General features: G+C 38.2%; 1 protein-coding gene across 1 annotated transcript; it reads left to right on the forward strand.

The window, feature by feature from the left end:
* Positions 1 to 301: 301 nt before the first annotated feature.
* LOC145659175 (homeodomain-interacting protein kinase 2-like) lies at positions 302 to 19,896 on the forward strand. The gene is made up of 9 exons (XM_081720318.1): positions 302 to 414; positions 13,639 to 13,990; positions 14,556 to 14,923; positions 15,476 to 15,599; positions 15,915 to 16,019; positions 16,136 to 16,222; positions 16,524 to 16,705; positions 16,954 to 17,033; positions 19,618 to 19,896. Exons 1-9 carry the CDS (start codon positions 302 to 304, stop codon positions 19,821 to 19,823), a joined length of 1,617 nt encoding a protein of 538 aa, XP_081576444.1. The 3' UTR covers positions 19,824 to 19,896.
* Positions 19,897 to 21,064: the final 1,168 nt, after the last annotated feature.

Below are 21,064 nucleotides of genomic sequence, written 5' to 3' on the forward strand. Positions count from 1 at the left end.
AAACTATAGTCTATGTAGACTTCCAAAACACACTGTCAGCTGTTAGCATCTCTTAAAGAATAATACTTGATATTGACTCAGTGTGGTAATAATTCTGCTGAGAAGTTGCAACAATGTCATAGGAGCTCAGTGCAGCAGTATGAGGTCACTCTGTTTCACTGGCAAACTACAGCAGCACAAAATCCCTTCAGTTCTTCAGAGCACCCATCAGACGTTTTTGGACCTGACTGAGCATAGGATGCAGAATATAATGTCATTCAGATAAAGAGGGCCTATGAAACGTCCTAGTGCCTACCAACGGATGGCTATGATGTACCGTGACAACCTGCGCACCGTTGGCTACGTCTACGTCCCACTGACTTTGCTGGTGGAATGCCAGGAATTGGACATGGAAGGCATCTCTGAGTGGATAAAGTAGGCCAAGCCATGCATCTGGTGGAAAGCCATCAGATACTACTATGTGCAGGTTACAAGTGACATGCTAGGGTTGAGGTTGGGGTTGAGGTCGGGGTTAGAGAACTCCTGCCTGACTCAGCACACCTGCGGGTGTCGGCGACTACATGGAATCCCAGGAGAGGATGCACCTAAAGAATGTAGACTTCAGACAGTACACGACTGCCTGTGTGGTGTCTTCTAGAGAAAAGGCAACTTCTCAACATGTACTGTCACTCAGGAATTTTGTGTTCTTGGCCCAGTACCTGCAGGCCAAACCCTGCTATGGGAAAGACGCTTCGTTATAAGACACGCGGGTTTAAACTGAACGGAGAATGCCCTCAGCCCTGTATTGATTCAAGCAGAATATTTTTTTCCTCATTGACATTGACATCCCATTCACTTTAACAGCAATAATCAAAACATAGCTTTGTGTTCTGAACCTTGTTAGAAGTAATAATCTTTTTGTTATGTGGTCCCAATTACAGCTGTAAACTCGCCATATTAACACCCCATACAAAGAAGCTGTGATTAAAAAGTATTAACCAAAAGCGACGTTTAATTTTATCCAGTGCTTTTTCAAGATGTGGATGATAGGACGTACTGCATTGTGAACATAAGCTGTATATATACAATCTATAGTTATGCACATGCTGCCACCATGTGGTGGTTCTTTAAAATATTAATAAAATTTAAGTAATTATGCATGATTCATGGGACACATTTTACGTAAGAAAATATATGAACAAAAAAACCCATCAAGCATATTTTGAAAAGTGAAATTTCAAGGGTCCTCTATATTTTAGTCAGGCACCAAAAGTCAGTGCTTATTGAAAGACCAAAATCATAGAGAAATGTATCATTCTACTGCATTCAAAACCGGCAGGGTGGTACCAATCCTGAAGAAGGCCACACTTGACAGCTCCAGCGTTACCAACTACAGACCGGTATCACTTCTCTCTTTCCTCTCAAGAGCCCTTGAACGAGCAGTTTAAAATCAATTGTCTCTTTTTCTCACACAGAACCAGCTGCATGATCCCAGTCAGTCTGGCTACAAACCGGCACATTCTATAGAAATGGCCCTCATAGCAGTGACTGAGAAACTTCATGCTGCTAAAGCTGTCAAACTGTCATCTGTTTTGATTCTTCTAGACCTTTCAGCAGCCTTTGACACAGTGAACCACAACATTCTTCTCTCTGTTCTCTCCAGGCTTGGTGTGACTGGCTCTGCTTGGAGATGGTTTCAGTCCTACCTGGAGGGATGGTCCTATCAGGTGACATGGAAAGGATCCACATCCAAACCGTGTAGACTCTCCACTGGTGTTCCACAAGGCTAAGTATCAGGCCCCCTTCTCTTCTCTTTGTATACTCGTTCTCTTGGTGATGTAATATCTTCTCATAGTTTGTCCTACCACTGCTATGCTGAGGACATTCGATTATTGCTTTCTTTTCCACTCTCTGACATGCAGGTCTCCAGACGTATCTCAGCATGCTTGACTGACATCGCATCATGGATGACAGTCCAACCCTTGAAGCTCAACCCCAGTAAAACCGAGCTTCTGTTCATCTCAGGTAATCCCAACCCTTACCATGACCTCACAGTTTCCTTCGAGAACTCCCTGGTATCACCATCTGAAGCTGCCCGTAGCCTGGGCGTAACTTTGGACAATAGGTTGTCGTTCTCAACTCATGTTTCTAATCTAACACGGTCTTGCAGATTCCTCCTTTGTAGCATACAGAGGATTCGACCCTTTCTCTCACAGGAAGCTACCCAGGTGCTTGTGCAGTCTCTTGTGATCTCAAAGCTATACTACTGCAACTCGCTACTTGCTGGTCTTCCTCTAAGAGCCATCAAACCTCTACAACTTGTCCAGAATGCAGCAACCCGACTGGTCTTCAATCTTCCGAAGTTCACACGTTACTCCACAGCTGCGCTCCCTGTAGCTGCATGCATCAGATTTATCATTGTTTTTTTGAGGGTCCAGCTCATATTTTATGATACAAATATAACATCTTTAAGAAATTTCTGTAATCACATACAATACAGTCCAAAGTCTTAGATGATTACCAAGAACTTCATGTTTATTCCATGATTTATGCAAAGCTAATATAAATTCAAATTCAAAATTCAAATTCAAAATGTATTTATTCAGTGCTTTTTACAACAGATGTTGTCAAAAAGCAGCTTTACAAATGTCCAAGCCAAGAGCGACAGTGGCAAGGAAAGCTCCCTAGAGCATGAGGAAGAAACCTTGAGAAGAACCAAGACTCAAGGCGGGGGGGGAGGTGGGAGGCATCCTCCTCTGGCTGACAACGGTCACCACAATGATAACAGTTTAAAGAGAAAAATAAATTAAAAATGAAATAAGCAAATGTACAAGTTTACTTAGCTGATACGTACTATTCTGGAAAATATTATTTAATTCATTTTTGATTTTCTTGAGAATTCTTTACAATATACTGCAATATATCTGAATATCTTGAATACATAATATTTTTTCAATTTTTAAAACTGTTGATACAACACATATTTAATTCAAACTATAGTCTATGTAGAGTTCCAACACACACTGTCACCTGTTAGCATCTCTTAAAGAATAATACTTGATATTACCTCAGTGTGGTAATAATTCATTGGCTCCCTCTAGTTGCACGCATCAGATTTAAAACCTTGATGTTTGCCTACAAAGCCAAAAATGAACCATCCCCTTCATACATTAGGTCAATGGTCAAACCCCGATCCGTACCTGCAGTACTTCGAACCTCAAGTCTGGCTCGGCTTGAAATACCTTGCTTCAGATCTCATGGACGACAAGCATCGAGACTATTTTCTGTCCTGGCTCCAAGATGGTGGAATGAACTCCCACTTAAAGACATTGAAACAGCGTTTCCAAGCATTGTATTAGCCCTAAACACTGTTTCAGGGCAAGAGATTGTGTTTTAGACTAAAATGTAATGCATTATAAATGGTATCTTTACATCGCTACTCTGTTCTTTACCTTTTAAACACATTGAAACAGCATTGTAATCGCCCTAAACACTGTTTCAGGGCAAGAGATTGTGTTTTAGACTAAAATGTAATGCATTATAAATGGTATCTTTACATTGCTACTCTGTTCTTTACCTTTTAAACATATTGAAACAGCATTGTAATCGCCCTAAACACTGTTTCAGGGCAAGAGATTGTGTTTTAGACTAAAATGTAATGCATTATAATTGGAATCTTTACATTGCTACTCTGTTCTTTACCTTTTAAACACATTGAAACAGCATTGTAATCGCCCTAAACACTGTTTCAGGGCAAGAGATTGTGTTTTAGACTAAAATGTAATGCATTATAATTGGAATCTTTACATTGCTACTCTGTTCTTTACCTTTTAAACACATTGAAACAGCATTGTAATCACCCCAAACACTGTTTCAGGGCAAGAGATTGTGTTTTAGACTAAAATGTAATGCATTCTAAATGGTATCTTTACATTGCTACTCTGTTCTTTACCTTTTAAACACATTGAAACAGCATTGTATTCGCCCTAAACACTGTTTCAGGGCAAGAGATTGTGTTTTAGACTAAAATGTAATGCATTTTAAATGGTATCTTTACATCGCTACTCTGTTCTTTACCTTTTAAACACATTGAAACAGCATTGTAATCGCCCTAAACACTGTTTCAGGGCAAGAGATTGTGTTTTAGACTAAAATGTAATGCATTATAAATGGTATCTTTACATTGCTACTATGTTCTTTACCTTTTAAACATATTGAAACAGCATTGTAATCGCCCTAAACACTGTTTCAGGGCAAGAGATTGTGTTTTAGACTAAAATGTAATGCATTATAAATGGTATCTTTACATTGCTACTCTGTTCTTTACCTTTTAAACATATTGAAACAGCATTGTAATCGCCGTAAACACTGTTTCAGGGCAAGAGATTGTGTTTTAGACTAAAATGTAATACATTATAATTGGAATCTTTATATTGCAACTCTGTTCTTTGACTTTTAAACACATTGAAACAGCATTGTAATCACCCTAAACACTGTTTCAGGGCAAGAGATTGTGTTTTAGACTAAAATGTAATGCATTATAAATGGAATCTTTACATTGCTACTCTGTTCTTTACCTTTTAAAGACATTGAAACAGCGTTTCCAAGCATTGTATTCGCCCTAAACACTGTTTCAGGGCAAGAGATTGTGTTTTAGACTAAAATGTAATGCATTTTAAATGGTATCTTTACATCGCTACTCTGTTCTTTACCTTTTAAACACATTGAAACAGCATTCTAATCGCCCTAAGCACTGTTTCAGGGAAAGAGATTGTGTTTTAGACTAAAATGTAATGCATTATAAATGGTATCTTTACATTGCTACTCTGTTCTTTACCTTTTAAACATATTGAAACAGCATTGTAATCGCCCTAAACACTGTTTCAGGGCAAGAGATTGTGTTTTAGACTAAAATGTAATGCATTATAAATGGTATCTTTACATTGCTACTCTGTTCTTTACCTTTTAAACATATTGAAACAGCATTGTAATCACCGTAAACACTGTTTCAGGGCAAGAGATTGTGTTTTAGACTAAAATGTAATGCATTATAATTGGAATCTTTATATTGCGACTCTGTTCTTTGACTTTTAAACACATTGAAACAGCATTGTAATCGCCCTAAACACTGTTTCAGGGCAAGAGATTGTGTTTTAGACTAAAATGTAATGCATTATAATTGGAATCTTTACATTGCTACTCTGTTCTTTACCTTTTAAACAAATTGAAACAGCATTGTAATCGCCCTAAACACTGTTTCAGGGCAAGAGATTGTGTTTTAGACTAAAATGTAATGCATTATAATTGGAATCTTTACATTGCTACTCTGTTCTTTACCTTTTAAACAAATTGAAACAGCATTGTAATCGCCCTAAACACTGTTTCAGGGCAAGAGATTGTGTTTTAGACTAAAATGTAATGCATTATAAATTGTATGTTCACATTGCTACTCTGTTCTTTACCTTTTAAACACATTGAAACAGCATTGTAATCATCCCAAACACTGTTTCAGGGCAAGAGATTGTGTTTTAGACTAAAACGTAATGCATTCTAAATAGTATCTTTACATTGCAACTCTTTTCTTTGACTTTTAAACACATTGAAACAGCGTTTCAAAGCATTGTATTCGCCCTAAACATTGTTTCAGGGCAAGAGATTGTGTTTTAGACTAAAATGTAATGCATTATAAATGGAATCTTTACATTGCTACTCTGTTCTTTACCTTTTAAACATATTGAAACAGCATTGTATTCGCCCTAAACACTGTTTCATGGCAAGAGATTGTGTTTTAGACTAAAATGTAATGCATTATAAATGGAATCTTTACATTGCTACTCTGTTCTTTACCTTTTAAAGATAATGAAACAGCGTTGTAATCACCCTAAACACTGTTTCAGGGCAAGAGATTGTGTTTTAGACTAAAATGTAATGCATTATAAATGGTATCTTTACATTGCTACTCTGTTCTTTAACTTTTAAACATATTGAAACAGCATTGTAATCGCCCTAAACACTGTTGCAGGGCAAGAGATTGTGTTTTAGACTAAAATGTAATGCATTATAAATGGTATCTTTACATTGCTACTCTGTTCTTTACCTTTTAAACATATTGAAACAGCATTGTAATCGCCCTAAACACTGTTTCAGGGCAAGAGATTGTGTTTTAGACTAAAATGTAATGCATTATAATTGGAATCTTTACATTGCTACTCTGTTCTTTACCTTTTAAACACATTGAAACAGCATTGTATTCGCCCTAAACACTGTTTCAGGGCAAGAGATTGTGTTTTAGACTAAAATGTAATGCATTTTAAATGGTATCTTTACATCGCTACTCTGTTCTTTACCTTTTAAACACATTGAAACAGCATTGTAATCGCCCTAAACACTGTTTCAGGGCAAGAGATTGTGTTTTAGACTAAAATGTAATGCATTATAAATGGTATCTTTACATTGCTACTATGTTCTTTACCTTTTAAACATATTGAAACAGCATTGTAATCGCCCTAAACACTGTTTCAGGGCAAGAGATTGTGTTTTAGACTAAAATGTAATGCATTATAAATGGTATCTTTACATTGCTACTCTGTTCTTTACCTTTTAAACATATTGAAACAGCATTGTAATCACCGTAAACACTGTTTCAGGGCAAGAGATTGTGTTTTAGACTAAAATGTAATGCATTATAATTGGAATCTTTATATTGCGACTCTGTTCTTTGACTTTTAAACACATTGAAACAGCATTGTAATCGCCCTAAACACTGTTTCAGGGCAAGAGATTGTGTTTTAGACTAAAATGTAATGCATTATAATTGGAATCTTTACATTGCTACTCTGTTCTTTACCTTTTAAACAAATTGAAACAGCATTGTAATCGCCCTAAACACTGTTTCAGGGCAAGAGATTGTGTTTTAGACTAAAATGTAATGCATTATAATTGGAATCTTTACATTGCTACTCTGTTCTTTACCTTTTAAACAAATTGAAACAGCATTGTAATCGCCCTAAACACTGTTTCAGGGCAAGAGATTGTGTTTTAGACTAAAATGTAATGCATTATAATTGGAATCTTTACATTGCTACTCTGTTCTTTACCTTTTAAACACATTGAAACAGCATTGTTATCGCCCTAAACACTGTTTCAGGGCAAGAGATTGTGTTTTAGACTAAAATGTAATGCATTATAAATGGAATCTTTACATTGCTACTCTGTTCTTTACCTTTTAAAGACATTGAAACAGCGTTTCCAAGCATTGTATTCGCCCTAAACACTGTTTCAGGGCAAGAGATTATGTTTTAGACTAAAATGTAATGCATTTTAAATGGTATCTTTACATCGCTACTCTGTTCTTTACCTTTTAAACACATTGAAACAGCATTGTAATCGCCCTAAACACTGTTTCAGGGCAAGAGATTGTGTTTTAGACTAAAATGTAATGCATTATAATTGGAATCTTTACATTGCAGCTCTGTTCTTTGACTTTTAAACACATTAAAACAGCATTGTAATCGCCCTACACACTGTTTCATGGCAAGAGATTGTGTTTTAGACTAAAATGTAATGCATTATAAATTGTATCTTCACATTGCTACTCTGTTCTTTACCTTTTAAACACATTGAAACAGCATTGTAATCACCCCAAACACTGTTTCAGGGCAAGAGATTGTGCTTTAGACTAAAACGTAATGCATTCTAAATGGTATCTTTACATTGCAACTCTTTTCTTTGACTTTGAAACACATTGAAACAGCGTTTCAAAGCATTGTATTCGCCCTAAACATTGTTTCAGGGCAAGAGATTGTGTTTTAGACTAAAATGTAATGCATTATAAATGGAATCTTTACATTGCTTCTCTGTTCTTTACCTTTTAAACATATTGAAACAGCATTGTAATCGCCCTAAACACTGTTTCAGGGCAAGAGATTGTGTTTTAGACTAAAATGTAATGCATTATAAATGGTATCTTTACATTGCTACTCTGTTCTTTACCTTTTAAACATGTTGAAACAGCATTGTAATCACCGTAAACACTGTTTCAGGGCAAGAGATTGTGTTTTAGACTAAAATGTAATGCATTATAATTGGAATCTTTATATTGCGACTCTGTTCTTTGACTTTTAAACACATTGAAACAGCATTGTAATCGCCCTAAACACTGTTTCAGGGCAAGAGATTGTGTTTTAGACTAAAATGTAATGCATTATAATTGGAATCTTTACATTGCTATTCTGTTCTTTACCTTTTAAACAAATTGAAACAGCATTGTAATCGCCCTAAACACTGTTTCAGGGCAAGAGATTGTGTTTTAGACTAAAATGTAATGCATTATAATTGGAATCTTTACATTGCTACTCTGTTCTTTACCTTTTAAACAAATTGAAACAGCATTGTAATCGCCCTAAACACTGTTTCAGGGCAAGAGATTGTGTTTTAGACTAAAATGTAATGCATTATAATTGGAATCTTTACATTGCTACTCTGTTCTTTACCTTTTAAACACATTGAAACAGCATTGTAATCGCCCTAAACACTGTTTCAGGGCAAGAGATTGTGTTTTAGACTAAAATGTAATGCATTATAAATGGAATCTTTACATTGCTACTCTGTTCTTTACCTTTTAAAGACATTGAAACAGCGTTTCCAAGCATTGTATTCGCCCTAAACACTGTTTCAGGGCAAGAGATTATGTTTTAGACTAAAATGTAATGCATTTTAAATGGTATCTTTACATCGCTACTCTGTTCTTTACCTTTTAAACACATTGAAACAGCATTGTAATCACCCCAAACACTGTTTCAGGGCAAGAGATTGTGTTTTAGACTAAAATGTAATGCATTCTAAATGGTATCTTTACATTGCAACTCTTTTCTTTGACTTTTAAACACATTGAAACAGCGTTTCAAAGCATTGTATTCGCCCTAAACATTGTTTCAGGGCAAGAGATTGTGTTTTAGACTAAAATGTAATGCATTATAAATGGAATCTTTACATTGCTACTCTGTTCTTTACCTTTTAAACATATTGAAACAGCATTGTATTCGCCCTAAACACTGTTTCAGGGCAAGGGATTGTGTTTTAGACTAAAATGTAATGCATTATAAATGGTATCTTCACATTGCTACTCTGTTCTTTACCTTTTAAACACATTGAAACAGCATTGTAATCATCCCAAACACTGTTTCAGGGCAAGAGATTGTGTTTTAGACTAAAACGTAATGCATTCTAAATAGTATCTTTACATTGCAACTCTTTTCTTTGACTTTTAAACACATTGAAACAGCGTTTCAAAGCATTGTATTCGCCCTAAACATTGTTTCAGGGCAAGAGATTGTGTTTTAGACTAAAATGTAATGCATTATAAATGGAATCTTTACATTGCTACTCTGTTCTTTACCTTTTAAACATATTGAAACAGCATTGTATTCACCCTAAACACTGTTTCATGGCAAGAGATTGTGTTTTAGACTAAAATGTAATGCATTATAAATGGAATCTTTACATTGCTACTCTGTTCTTTACCTTTTAAAGATAATGAAACAGCGTTGTAATCACCCTAAACACTGTTTCAGGGCAAGAGATTGTGTTTTAGACTAAAATGTAATGCATTATAAATGGTATCTTTACATTGCTACTCTGTTCTTTACATTTTAAACATATTGAAACAGCATTGTAATCGCCGTAAACATTGTTTCAGGGCAAGAGATTGTGTTTTAGACTAAAATGTAATGCATTATAATTGGAATCTTTACATTGCAACTCTGTTCTTTGACTTTTAAACACATTGAAACAGCATTGTAATCGCCCTAAACACTGTTTCAGGGCAAGAGATTGTGTTTTAGACTAAAATGTAATGCATTATAATTGGAATCTTTACATTGCTACTATGTTCTTTACCTTTTAAACATATTGAAACAGCATTGTAATCGCCCTAAACACTGTTTCAGGGCAAGAGATTGTGTTTTAGACTAAAATGTAATGCATTATAATTGGAATCTTTACATTGCTACTCTGTTCTTTACCTTTTAAATAAATTGAAACAGCATTGTAATCGCCCTAAACACTGTTTCAGGGCAAGAGATTGTGTTTTAGACTAAAATGTAATGCATTATAATTGGAATCTTTACATTGCTACTCTGTTCTTTACCTTTTAAACAAATTGAAACAGCATTGTAATCGCCCTAAACACTGTTTCAGGGCAAGAGATTGTGTTTTAGACTAAAATGTAATGCATTATAATTGGAATCTTTACATTGCTACTCTGTTCTTTACCTTTTAAACACATTGAAACAGCATTGTTATCGCCCTAAACACTGTTTCAGGGCAAGAGATTGTGTTTTAGACTAAAATGTAATGCATTATAAATGGAATCTTTACATTGCTACTCTGTTCTTTACCTTTTAAAGACATTGAAACAGCGTTTCCAAGCATTGTATTCGCCCTAAACACTGTTTCAGGGCAAGAGATTATGTTTTAGACTAAAATGTAATGCATTTTAAATGGTATCTTTACATCGCTACTCTGTTCTTTACCTTTTAAACACATTGAAACAGCATTGTAATCGCCCTAAACACTGTTTCAGGGCAAGAGATTGTGTTTTAGACTAAAATGTAATGCATTATAATTGGAATCTTTACATTGCAACTCTGTTCTTTGACTTTTAAACACATTAAAACAGCATTGTAATCGCCCTACACACTGTTTCATGGCAAGAGATTGTGTTTTAGACTAAAATGTAATGCATTATAAATTGTATCTTCACATTGCTACTCTGTTCTTTACCTTTTAAACACATTGAAACAGCATTGTAATCACCCCAAACACTGTTTCAGGGCAAGAGATTGTGTTTTAGACTAAAATGTAATGCATTCTAAATGGTATCTTTACATTGCAACTCTTTTCTTTGACTTTTAAACACATTGAAACAGCGTTTCAAAGCATTGTATTCGCCCTAAACATTGTTTCAGGGCAAGAGATTGTGTTTTAGACTAAAATGTAATGCATTATAAATGGAATCTTTACATTGCTACTCTGTTCTTTACCTTTTAAACATATTGAAACAGCATTGTATTCGCCCTAAACACTGTTTCAGGGCAAGGGATTGTGTTTTAGACTAAAATGTAATGCATTATAAATGGTATCTTCACATTGCTACTCTGTTCTTTACCTTTTAAACACATTGCAACAGCATTGTATTCGCCCTAAACACTGTTTCATGGCAAGAGATTGTGTTTTAGACTAAAATGTAATGCATTATAAATGGAATCTTTACATTGCTACTCTGTTCTTTACCTTTTAAAGATAATGAAACAGCGTTGTAATCACCCTAAACACTGTTTCAGGGCAAGAGATTGTGTTTTAGACTAAAATGTAATGCATTATAAATGGTATCTTTACATTGCTACTCTGTTCTTTACCTTTTAAACATATTGAAACAGCATTGTAATCGCCCTAAACACTGTTGCAGGGCAAGAGATTGTGTTTTAGACTAAAATGTAATGCATTATAAATGGTATCTTTACATTGCTACTCTGTTCTTTACCTTTTAAACATATTGAAACAGCATTGTAATCGCCGTAAACACTGTTTCAGGGCAAGAGATTGTGTTTTAGACTAAAATGTAATGCATTATAATTGGAATCTTTATATTGCTACTCTGTTCTTTGACTTTTAAACACATTGAAAAAGCATTGTAATCGCCCTAAACACTGTTTCAGGGCAAGAGATTGTGTTTTAGACTAAAATGTAATGCATTCTAAATGGTATCTTTACATTGCTACTCTGTTCTTTACCTTTTAAATATATTGAAACAGCATTGTAATCGCCGTAAACACTGTTTCAGGGCAAGAGATTGTGTTTTAGACTAAAATGTAATGCATTTTAAATGGTATCTTTACATTGCTACTCTGTTCTTTACCTTTTAAAGACATTGAAACAGCGTTTCCAAGCATTGTATTCGCCCTAAACACTGTTGCAGGGCAAGAGATTGTGTTTTAGACTAAAATGTAATGCATTATAAATGGTATCTTTACATTGCTACTCTGTTCTTTACCTTTTAAACATATTGAAACAGCATTGTAATCGCCGTAAACACTGTTTCAGGGCAAGAGATTGTGTTTTAGACTAAAATGTAATGCATTATAATTGGTATCTTTACATTGCTACTCTGTTCTTTACCTTTTAAACATATTGAAACAGCATTGTAATCGCCGTAAACACTGTTTCAGGGCAAGAGATTGTGTTTTAGACTAAAATGTAATGCATTATAATTGGAATCTTTATATTGCAACTCTGTTCTTTGACTTTTAAACACATTGAAAAAGCATTGTAATCGCCCTAAACACTGTTTCAGGGCAAGAGATTGTGTTTTAGACTAAAATGTAATGCATTCTAAATGGTATCTTTACATTGCTACTCTGTTCTTTACCTTTTAAACATATTGAAACAGCATTGTAATCGCCGTAAACACTGTTTCAGGGCAAGAGATTGTGTTTTAGACTAAAATGTAATGCATTCTAAATGGTATCTTTACATTGCTACTCTGTTCTTTACCTTTTAAAGACATTGAAACAGCGTTTCCAAGCATTGTATTCGCCCTAAACACTGTTTCAGGGCAAGAGATTGTGTTTTAGACTAAAATATAATGCATTATAAATGGAATCTTTACATTGCTACTCTGTTCTATACCTTTTAAATATATTGAAACAGCATTGTAATCGCCCAACAACACTGTTTCAGGGTAAGAGATTTTGTTTTAGACTAAAATGTAATGCATTATAAATGGTATCTTTACAATGCTACTCTGTTCTTTACCTTTTAAATACATTGAAACATTTTTCATCAGCTTACACTAATGGTCTTTGTAATGATGAGCATTAATGTTTAGAGGGGGTATCTCCCTCAATTATAGAGTGGATGAACTCTTGTTATGCAATTGATTAATTGACAGAGGTGCTGCAAGTTCAGGAGCCTCTCAGTTGGAAAGGTGTAGGAAATACTGCAGTCAGCAAGGTTTCAGCAAGCACTTAGAGTGCCAGAGAGTCTAAGAATAGAAGCTGTTTTTTTCTTGGCCTTCTGTTTTTCAGTGTGGCAGCATCGCTGAAAGGTCAAGATGTTGTTTTAGCACACAGAACCACCTTTGAGTAACAGAAGACAAAGAACTTGTCTTTTCTGAGAAGCGTGTAAAGAGAAAGCAATCACTTGCTAAAGCCTGCCCAAAAAACAATGGCATCGATCAGGGCTCTGCTCTGCTTCAGACAGAAATATTCAAAATTAAAACTAAAACAGCAGTAGATGTTTTAAAAAAAATCAAAGCTCTGTGATTTAGCTAATTTAGCTAATTGATGGTTATTATGGCACATCACATTCAGCCTCAAAGAACAAACAATCTCTCTCGTTCATTTGGTTAGTAGTCCTGTTTTCATCTTTCCATAATGGTATATTCTCTTGCCCTTCAGATTCCTTCAGTGGGATCTCCCACTCCAAGAAGGTTAAATTTGAGAATCCTGCGCGGGGCGGGAGCCCTGGCCCTCGGATTCGGGCAGGGACACCCTGGCCCTCGGATCCGGGGTTCACTTCAATCGATGGCTTACCTGCCATGGTCTTTTCCCCCTCTGGAGCCTCGGACGAGGCTTCGTCGTCGTCTTCCTCCTCTTCCAGCTGGCAGGGCGGAGACGAGGCATTGACCTCGCGGCGTGCTGACGGCTATCAGAAGCGGGGCAGCCTCAAGAGGAAGAGAGAGGAGGCACACAGCAGCAACAGTGTACAGATCCTGGAGGAGCTCTCCTCCCCTGGGTTGTCCAAGCGTGTGGCCAGGGGCAGCGATTGCGAGTACCAACTGGTGCAGAACGAGATCCTCCGCTCCGTCTCCAACAGCTACGAGGTTTTGGAGTCCCTGGGCCGTGGAACCTTTGGCCAGGTCGCCAAGTGCTGGAAGCGGGGCACCAGTGAAGTAGTCGCAATCAAGATCCTGAAAAGTCATCCGTCCTATGCTCGACAGGGCCAGAACGAGGTGGGAAAGTTGTGCCTGCTTTAAATGAGCTATTGATATGGCCTAGAATCAGCTGTAGCCCTGATTCTGTTATTGTTTGTTTCAGTTTTACAACATATGTTCTGTTGGTGTCAGATGTGCTAACGCACACCGTGGAATTTGTATACAGCCAGGGTAGCACAGAAATACTTGTTTGGCACACTAGTTCTAATTTTCACTAGTTCAGTAGGAACTAGTTCGGATAACACACGGACAGCTTGAAGCTTACTCTAAAAAGAAGATTTAGCTTCAGTTGTGTAAGCCATGCCTGTTTGGATGTGCATTAAAAATGTTATTGTTATGAAAGAGCATTAATCTGCATTGTTTGAGTACCAAAAGCAAGTTCATGGGTTCATTTCCAAGGGACCACTTCCATAATTGCATCTCCCAAATCCTGTAGAAGTAAATGGTTGAAGGGAAGTACACAAAGTGCTTGATGCTATTGAAAATAAGTAGGCTATTTGTCAGCAGTATCAAACTTTGAAGCTGTGACCACGTAGCTTCGGCTTAACGCGTATTCCGTCTTCCCTCCTTTGCTCCTCCTCAGGTGAGCATCCTGAGCCGGCTGAGCAGGGAGAACGCCGACGAGTTCAACTTCGTGCGCGCGTACGAGTGCTTCCAGCACAAGAAGCACATATGCCTGGTGTTCGAGATGCTGGGGCAGAGCCTCTACGACTTCCTCAAGCGCAGCAAGTTCAGCCCACTGCTGCTGAAATGCATCCGGCCCGTGCTGCAGCAGGTCGCCAAAGCGCTCATGAAACTGAAGAGCCTGGGCTTGATCCACACCGACCTCAAGCCCGACAACATCATGCTGGTGGACCCCGTCAGGCAGCCGTACCGCGTCAAGGTCATCGACTTCGGCTCAGCTAGCCACTTCTCCAAGGCCCCCAGCTACCTGCAGTCCAGATACTACCGGTGAGGGACACGTGCTGAGGCGTATTAGAAATAAGTATGCACTCGTTGCACTCTAGTGTGCTTGAGAGTAGAGCTGCATGTTGTGGACAGTTGTAATAACCCTGCTACACATTAAAAGCCTATGATGAGCATTACAGTTAACTGGAGCACGATTGATTTATAAGTGGTTTATTTTTATTGGGTCATGTGAGTGCTGTTATTTAGCAAAACACCTAATGAACCGTCTTCGGTGTCTGAGATTAGTTAGGATGCGCTGAACTGCAGGCTTTGGTAATATCAGTATTTAGCAAGTCTGTACAAAACCGCTATTACATTGTAGCTACACTGTTAATTAACAGTGTAATATACTGAGTAACGGGTGTTTAACTGCATTGGTACTCTGTATTTACTTAATGCAAAACAGAACATTATTGTAGTGTTGGTGCATTGTAGTGTTGGTTCCATGTTACACTAGAATAGTGGGTGTGTAATGTCTAGGAACACAAACACCCCCCCACGGAATTATCAGCCGAGGCTGATTTCATGATGGCGATCTCTGTGTTTTTGGTCCAGATCGCCTGAGATCATCCTGGGTCTCCCATTCTGTGAGGCCATCGATATGTGGTCCCTGGGCTGTGTCATTGCTGAGCTGTTCCTGGGCTGGCCCCTGTATCCCGGAGCCTCCGAATATGATCAGGTAAGCACATGGTCCTTTGAGCTGTGCCTTAACGCCCGTACAGCATCAGTGGTGCAGACCTGTAGTGGTTTTGTGGCTGTAGTGATATGTGTGTGTGTGTGTGTGTGTGTGTGTATATGTGTGTGTATGTGTGTGTGTGTGTGTGCGTGTTTGTGTGTGTGTAGTTTGACCTTTTAGCTGCTTTGTCGGCCCGCTCATTTTTAGGATTAATATAAATGAGTTTCTATGGCCTGTTTTTTTAGACATGCACTTTGAAAATGAAAGGATTAACTCAAAATAAAGTCATAATCCTTTTGCCGTATGGTGTCTCTGCAGATCCGTTACATCTCCGAGACGCAGGGCCTACCAGCAGAGTGCATGTTGAGCGCAGCGACCAAGACGCACTACTATTTCTACTGCTACCCCCTGTGGAGACTCAAGGTTTGCCTGTCTTCAAATGCCAAATGCCATGTGTTTTTTATAAGGGACGTAACTTAATGACTTCATGTAACTTAATGGTGGAGCTGAATGGTTTGTTTTTTCTTTCCTTTCTCCAGACACCTTCGGAGCATGAGGCGGAGCGTGGCATCAAGTCCAAAGAGACTCGGAAGTACATTTTAAACTGCCTTGACGACATGATGCAGGTTATTTGGGCTTTTGTGCGCGTAACTATACGCATTTCTTTTAGTGTTGCGATGTGAAATTGAAGAACGTGACAAAGGGCTCCCGCAGCTCACATTATAGAGCAGGTAGAACAAGGTGCCAGCTGAAAGGTCGAGCGTTTCTGCTGTCATAATGAGTAGCGCATGTAAGTCGCTCTGGAGAACGGCATCTGCGAAGGGCAGAGCAGTGCGTAGAAATTTGCTGCAGAACTTCGTTCGTATTGGGTGCATTGCCGCCCTCTGCTGGTGAATAATATGACTCACCCATGGGTCTCTCTCGCAGGTCAATATGACCAGTCTGAAAGGCACCGACGTCTTGGCGGAGAAGGCCGACCGGCGGGAGTTCATCGACCTACTAAAGAAGATGCTCACGCTAGACGCTCACAAAAGGATCACGCCAGTGAAGACCCTGAACCACCCGTTTCTGACCATGACCCACCTCCTCCACTTCCCTCAGAGTGCACAGTGAGTTGCTCCAGGCCTTCCAATCTACATGTCAGTGTTTCAAAAACATTTTAAGGAACACCGTGTTAATTTAGAAATCCAAATAGCATCAGAGTTTCTCTGCTAGTACTGTAACCCCCCCCCCCCCCACCTGTGTGTGTGTGTGTGTGTGTGTGTGTGTGTGTGTGTGTGTTTGTGTGTGTGTTTGTGTGTGTGTTTGTGTGTGTGTGTGTGTGTGTGTGTGTGTGTGTGTGTCTCTCTCGCTGCAGTGTGAAATCTTGCTTGCAGAACATGGAGATCTGCAAGCGGCAGTGCACAGGCTTCGACAGCAGCAAGACCCTGTTTGATGGTAAATCTGATGCCCACTTTGGTGCTTCTTTTAAATGTTACATTAGGGTTGGCTTTTTGTTTGTTTGTTATTCTTCAAGTAGATTTAAAACATCACCAAACTGGCCTCCGATTCCACCTATAAAAGAAGACAAAAATGGTTTCAAATGCAAGTGTTCTACCAAATCATGTTACTGCTCAAATGTGATCCACAAATGGTGAATCAGGTTGTTGCCTAGTATTCGAGTAGCCGATAAAGAGGCCCCTCTACCGTAGTTCAAAACGAAATTCCGTTGAATCCAAACTTCATTGTGTAATTGTTGATAATTGTAGCTGAGGTTTTTGTGTCTCTCATTCTATAAGACCAACACTATGCTTTCTTCTATGGTTCTTGTATGTGTATTTGTGGAAAATTCAATTCTACTTGTATTTTTGCAGTACACAGTACTTAAGCAGACCGAGAACTCTTCTTGGTTTTTCAAGGGTTGCGACTTGTGCAATATTCAGCACATTTAAATAAATGTTTCTTTCTTTTCCTAGACGTTTTCCAAACACTTGATTCTTTATGACATTATGAAAATTTCTTTCTTTCCTCGAGTACAAACTCGAGTCCATCATTCATTGGCTGATATGTTACTATCATACATGTATACATGCAGACTCAAGCAAGGAGTTTGTAATGGTGGTACAACTGTGTTCAGGTCATTTGATACTTTTTATTGATAAAGATGTTCTTTTCCAGACCCAGTAGGGTTTTGTTGTTTGTTTATTTTTTTTTTGTACCTCTATGAACATTATTGAATAATATTCCTTATAAGGGAATCTCTAATTAATAGAATCATGTGTTTACATTTGGAATAAATTACATTCTGATAATACCCTAGCACCTGAGTCATACACGTTTTCTTTAATGAAAGGGGTTCAAACCTCTCCTGTACACCAAAGCATCCCAAGCCAAGTCTTGGAGGATTTGTCTGTCAGTCATTAAAATATCAGTTCACAGAAAGATGGATGAAACATGTTTTACTTTGATGAACTTTTTACCTTGGAGTACTTTGTTTGGTGTGAGAAGCTGTAAATGTGTCCAGTCCTTAAAGCATTATTCTGATTTTTCTTGTCCCCTCCATCATTTTCATGCTCTCCTTGTAAGGGCTGTGAAGATGCTCAGCAGAAAATGAGCTGCTCAGCTGCAGAAGAGCACTTCAGCCTACATTTCAAGCCAATTCAAATTTGAACTCCTACACTGTCTTCTCACGTCCATTTCTTTTTGAATGTCAGTTAGGACATCAAGATGAATTAAGCACACTAAGCCCAATACTAAGAGACTGGTAGAGTGGATGAGCCACAGAGCAGGACACAGCACTATTTTTGCTTCAGCCAGTGCTAACTTGATGCAGTCTTGCTGCTTGGGGATTTTGCAGGCTTTGACTTCTTGGGTGTGTGATGAGGATTTTGCTTAAATTAAACCCCTCATAAACACGTATGACCAACCTGTGCCTATGCTCTACCAGGACCTCATCGCGTACTTCTCTTTCAGTAACTCGGAGCCTGTGTTTTTTTGTTTTGCTATTTCTGACATGATTGGGTAACATTTTCCTTTTAATCTATATGTGGAATCCACAAAAATTATACGCACTTAAGCGTGCTTCAGCATAAACAAGCAGACACTGCAGTTTGGATTATTTCTAGGGAAACAGGAAAATATAGTATCTTTAATTCGCTGCATAACAGTTTACATTAATTATTAATCATTCGTATGTGTTGACAGTTGCAATAAACAGATTAAGAAAACATGCCGTGAAAATGCTGCCGTGTCCGTATTATAACAGAAATAATGCAGCTTCACTGAGCAGATCATCCATAAAACTTGCTCTATATGGATTTTATGAATAGTATGTTAATTTTGTTTAAAAAGACGATGAGGCCTAATGGGAAAGGCTAAAGTGTCAAGTCGGACTTGAATTCAACGACTCAGGTAACATTGGGCTCTCTAGCTAGGTTAGCTAACAGACAAGCTGTCTATTTGAGATGGTTAACTTAGCTAGTTCACACATTACTTATGCACATCTCTTGCGGCAACAGATTCTAATTTTCATGGCGATGGAGCACGTTAGTTAACTTGCAGATTAACTGCCAACTATTTGCTGTAGCTGCAATTAACGTTATTATCTAGCATTGGCTCGCTAACGATCGGATTGCTCTAAAAGAGCTGTGACAGCTGCATGTCAGTCCTCGGTCGCTGAACTGTCTTCATGTCTAAGCACGGATACCTGTCGATAATGGGATCATTTGGGGGAGAATGAAGTGTGAACTAGCTAGGATAATTAGCTACTATGGCTAGGTACCTGTCCGCCAACGATGTGGCAAATTTAAAATACTGCAGTTCTTTCGTATAAAGGGAAGCTTAAAATTGTGTGACATGTGACCTTTTATCTTGGCTGCTGGCTAGCTATTGTAATTAAGTTGAATTTCAGCTTGGACACCTTTATAGTAATTGATGGTTATTATGACACATCATATTCAGCCTCAAAGAACAATCTCTCTCATTCGTTTGGTTAGTGGTCAGTTTTCATCTTTCGCTAAAGTTATATTCTCTTCCCCTTCAGTTTCTTCCAGTGGGATCTCCCTCTCCAAGAAGGTCAAATTTGAGAATCACGCGTCTGGCGGGAGCCCTGGCCCTCGGGTTCGGGCGGGGTCGCCCTGGCCCTCGGATTCAGGGTTCAACTTGTTCTATGGTTCACCTGGCCTGGTCTTTTCCACCTCTGTAGGCTGTGACTTGGGTAATATTCAACACATTTTTAAAAATGTTTGACAGTTGCAATCAACAGATTAAGAACACATTTTGCAGGTTAATTACTATAGTGGTTGTGTTTTTTAAAATCTACTTCTATTTTAGCTTTAATTTTGAATAAAGCCCATAACTAGATCTGCATGGCTTGCGGCTATTGTAATCAAGCTGAAATTGAGCAGAGCTAAATTATTTAAATAAAGCGCTTTCAGGGTGATGTGGAGGCAAAACAACATGGAAGATTGTGATTTACATCCGCTTGATTTTCTTGAGCCTTCTTTCTGCAAGATTAAGGGTGGGAAAATCAACAGAGAGTAAGTGATGAATTTAACTAGCTGGCATTAGATAAATCACAGAATTGTGGTTGTGTTTTTTAAAATCTACTTCTGTTTTAGTTTTAATTTTGAATAAAGCCCATAACTAGATCTGCATGGCTTGGGGCTGTTGTAATCAAGTTGAATTTCAGCTTGGACACCAGTATAGTAATTGAAGGTTATTATGGCACATCCCATTCAGCCTCGAAAAACAAACAGTCTCATTTGTTTGATTCGTGTTCCTTTTTTCATCTTTCCCTAAAGGTATGGCATCGCAGCTCCAGGCATCCTCTTCCGCTTCAGTTACCTCTAGTGGGCTCGTCTGCTTCAAGAGGGTCAAATTCGAGTGTCATGCGTCTGGCGGGAGCCCTGGCCCTCGGGTTCGGGCGGGGTCGCCCTGGCCCTCGGATTCAGGGTTCAACTTGTTCTATGGTTCACCTGGCCTGGTCTTTTCCACCTCTGTAGGCTGTGAGTGGGTAATATTCAACACATTTTTAAAAAATGTTTGACAGTTGCAATCAACAGATTAAGAACACATTTTGCAGGTTAATTACTATAGCTAGCTACCTATCCACTAACGATGTGGCAAATATAAAATATTGCAGATTTTCCATATAAAGGGCAGGTTAAAATTTGTGACCTTGTATTTGATCTTGTCTACTGGCTAGCTAATAACACGTGCACTTGGACTTTCCACTTTTAGATGCTACACCTGCCTGTTATTATTACCTTACTGCCAAGTCATGAAGAATCCATAGAGTAGTAAATTGATATTCTGTGGGAATCTTCTCATACCTGTCGATACAGCACAGCTAGATTATTTAAATAAAGCGCTTTCAGGGTGATGTGGAGGCAAAACAACATGGAAGATTGTGATTTACATCCGCTTGATTTTCTTGAGCCTTCTTTCTGCAAGATTAAGGGTGGGAAAATCAAGAGAGTAAGTTATGA

Source organism: Electrophorus electricus, chromosome 9 (assembly GCF_041902795.1).
Source record: "Electrophorus electricus isolate QZ-2024a chromosome 9, ASM4190279v1, whole genome shotgun sequence".
NCBI classification, from domain to species: Eukaryota; Metazoa; Chordata; class Actinopteri; order Gymnotiformes; family Gymnotidae; genus Electrophorus; species Electrophorus electricus.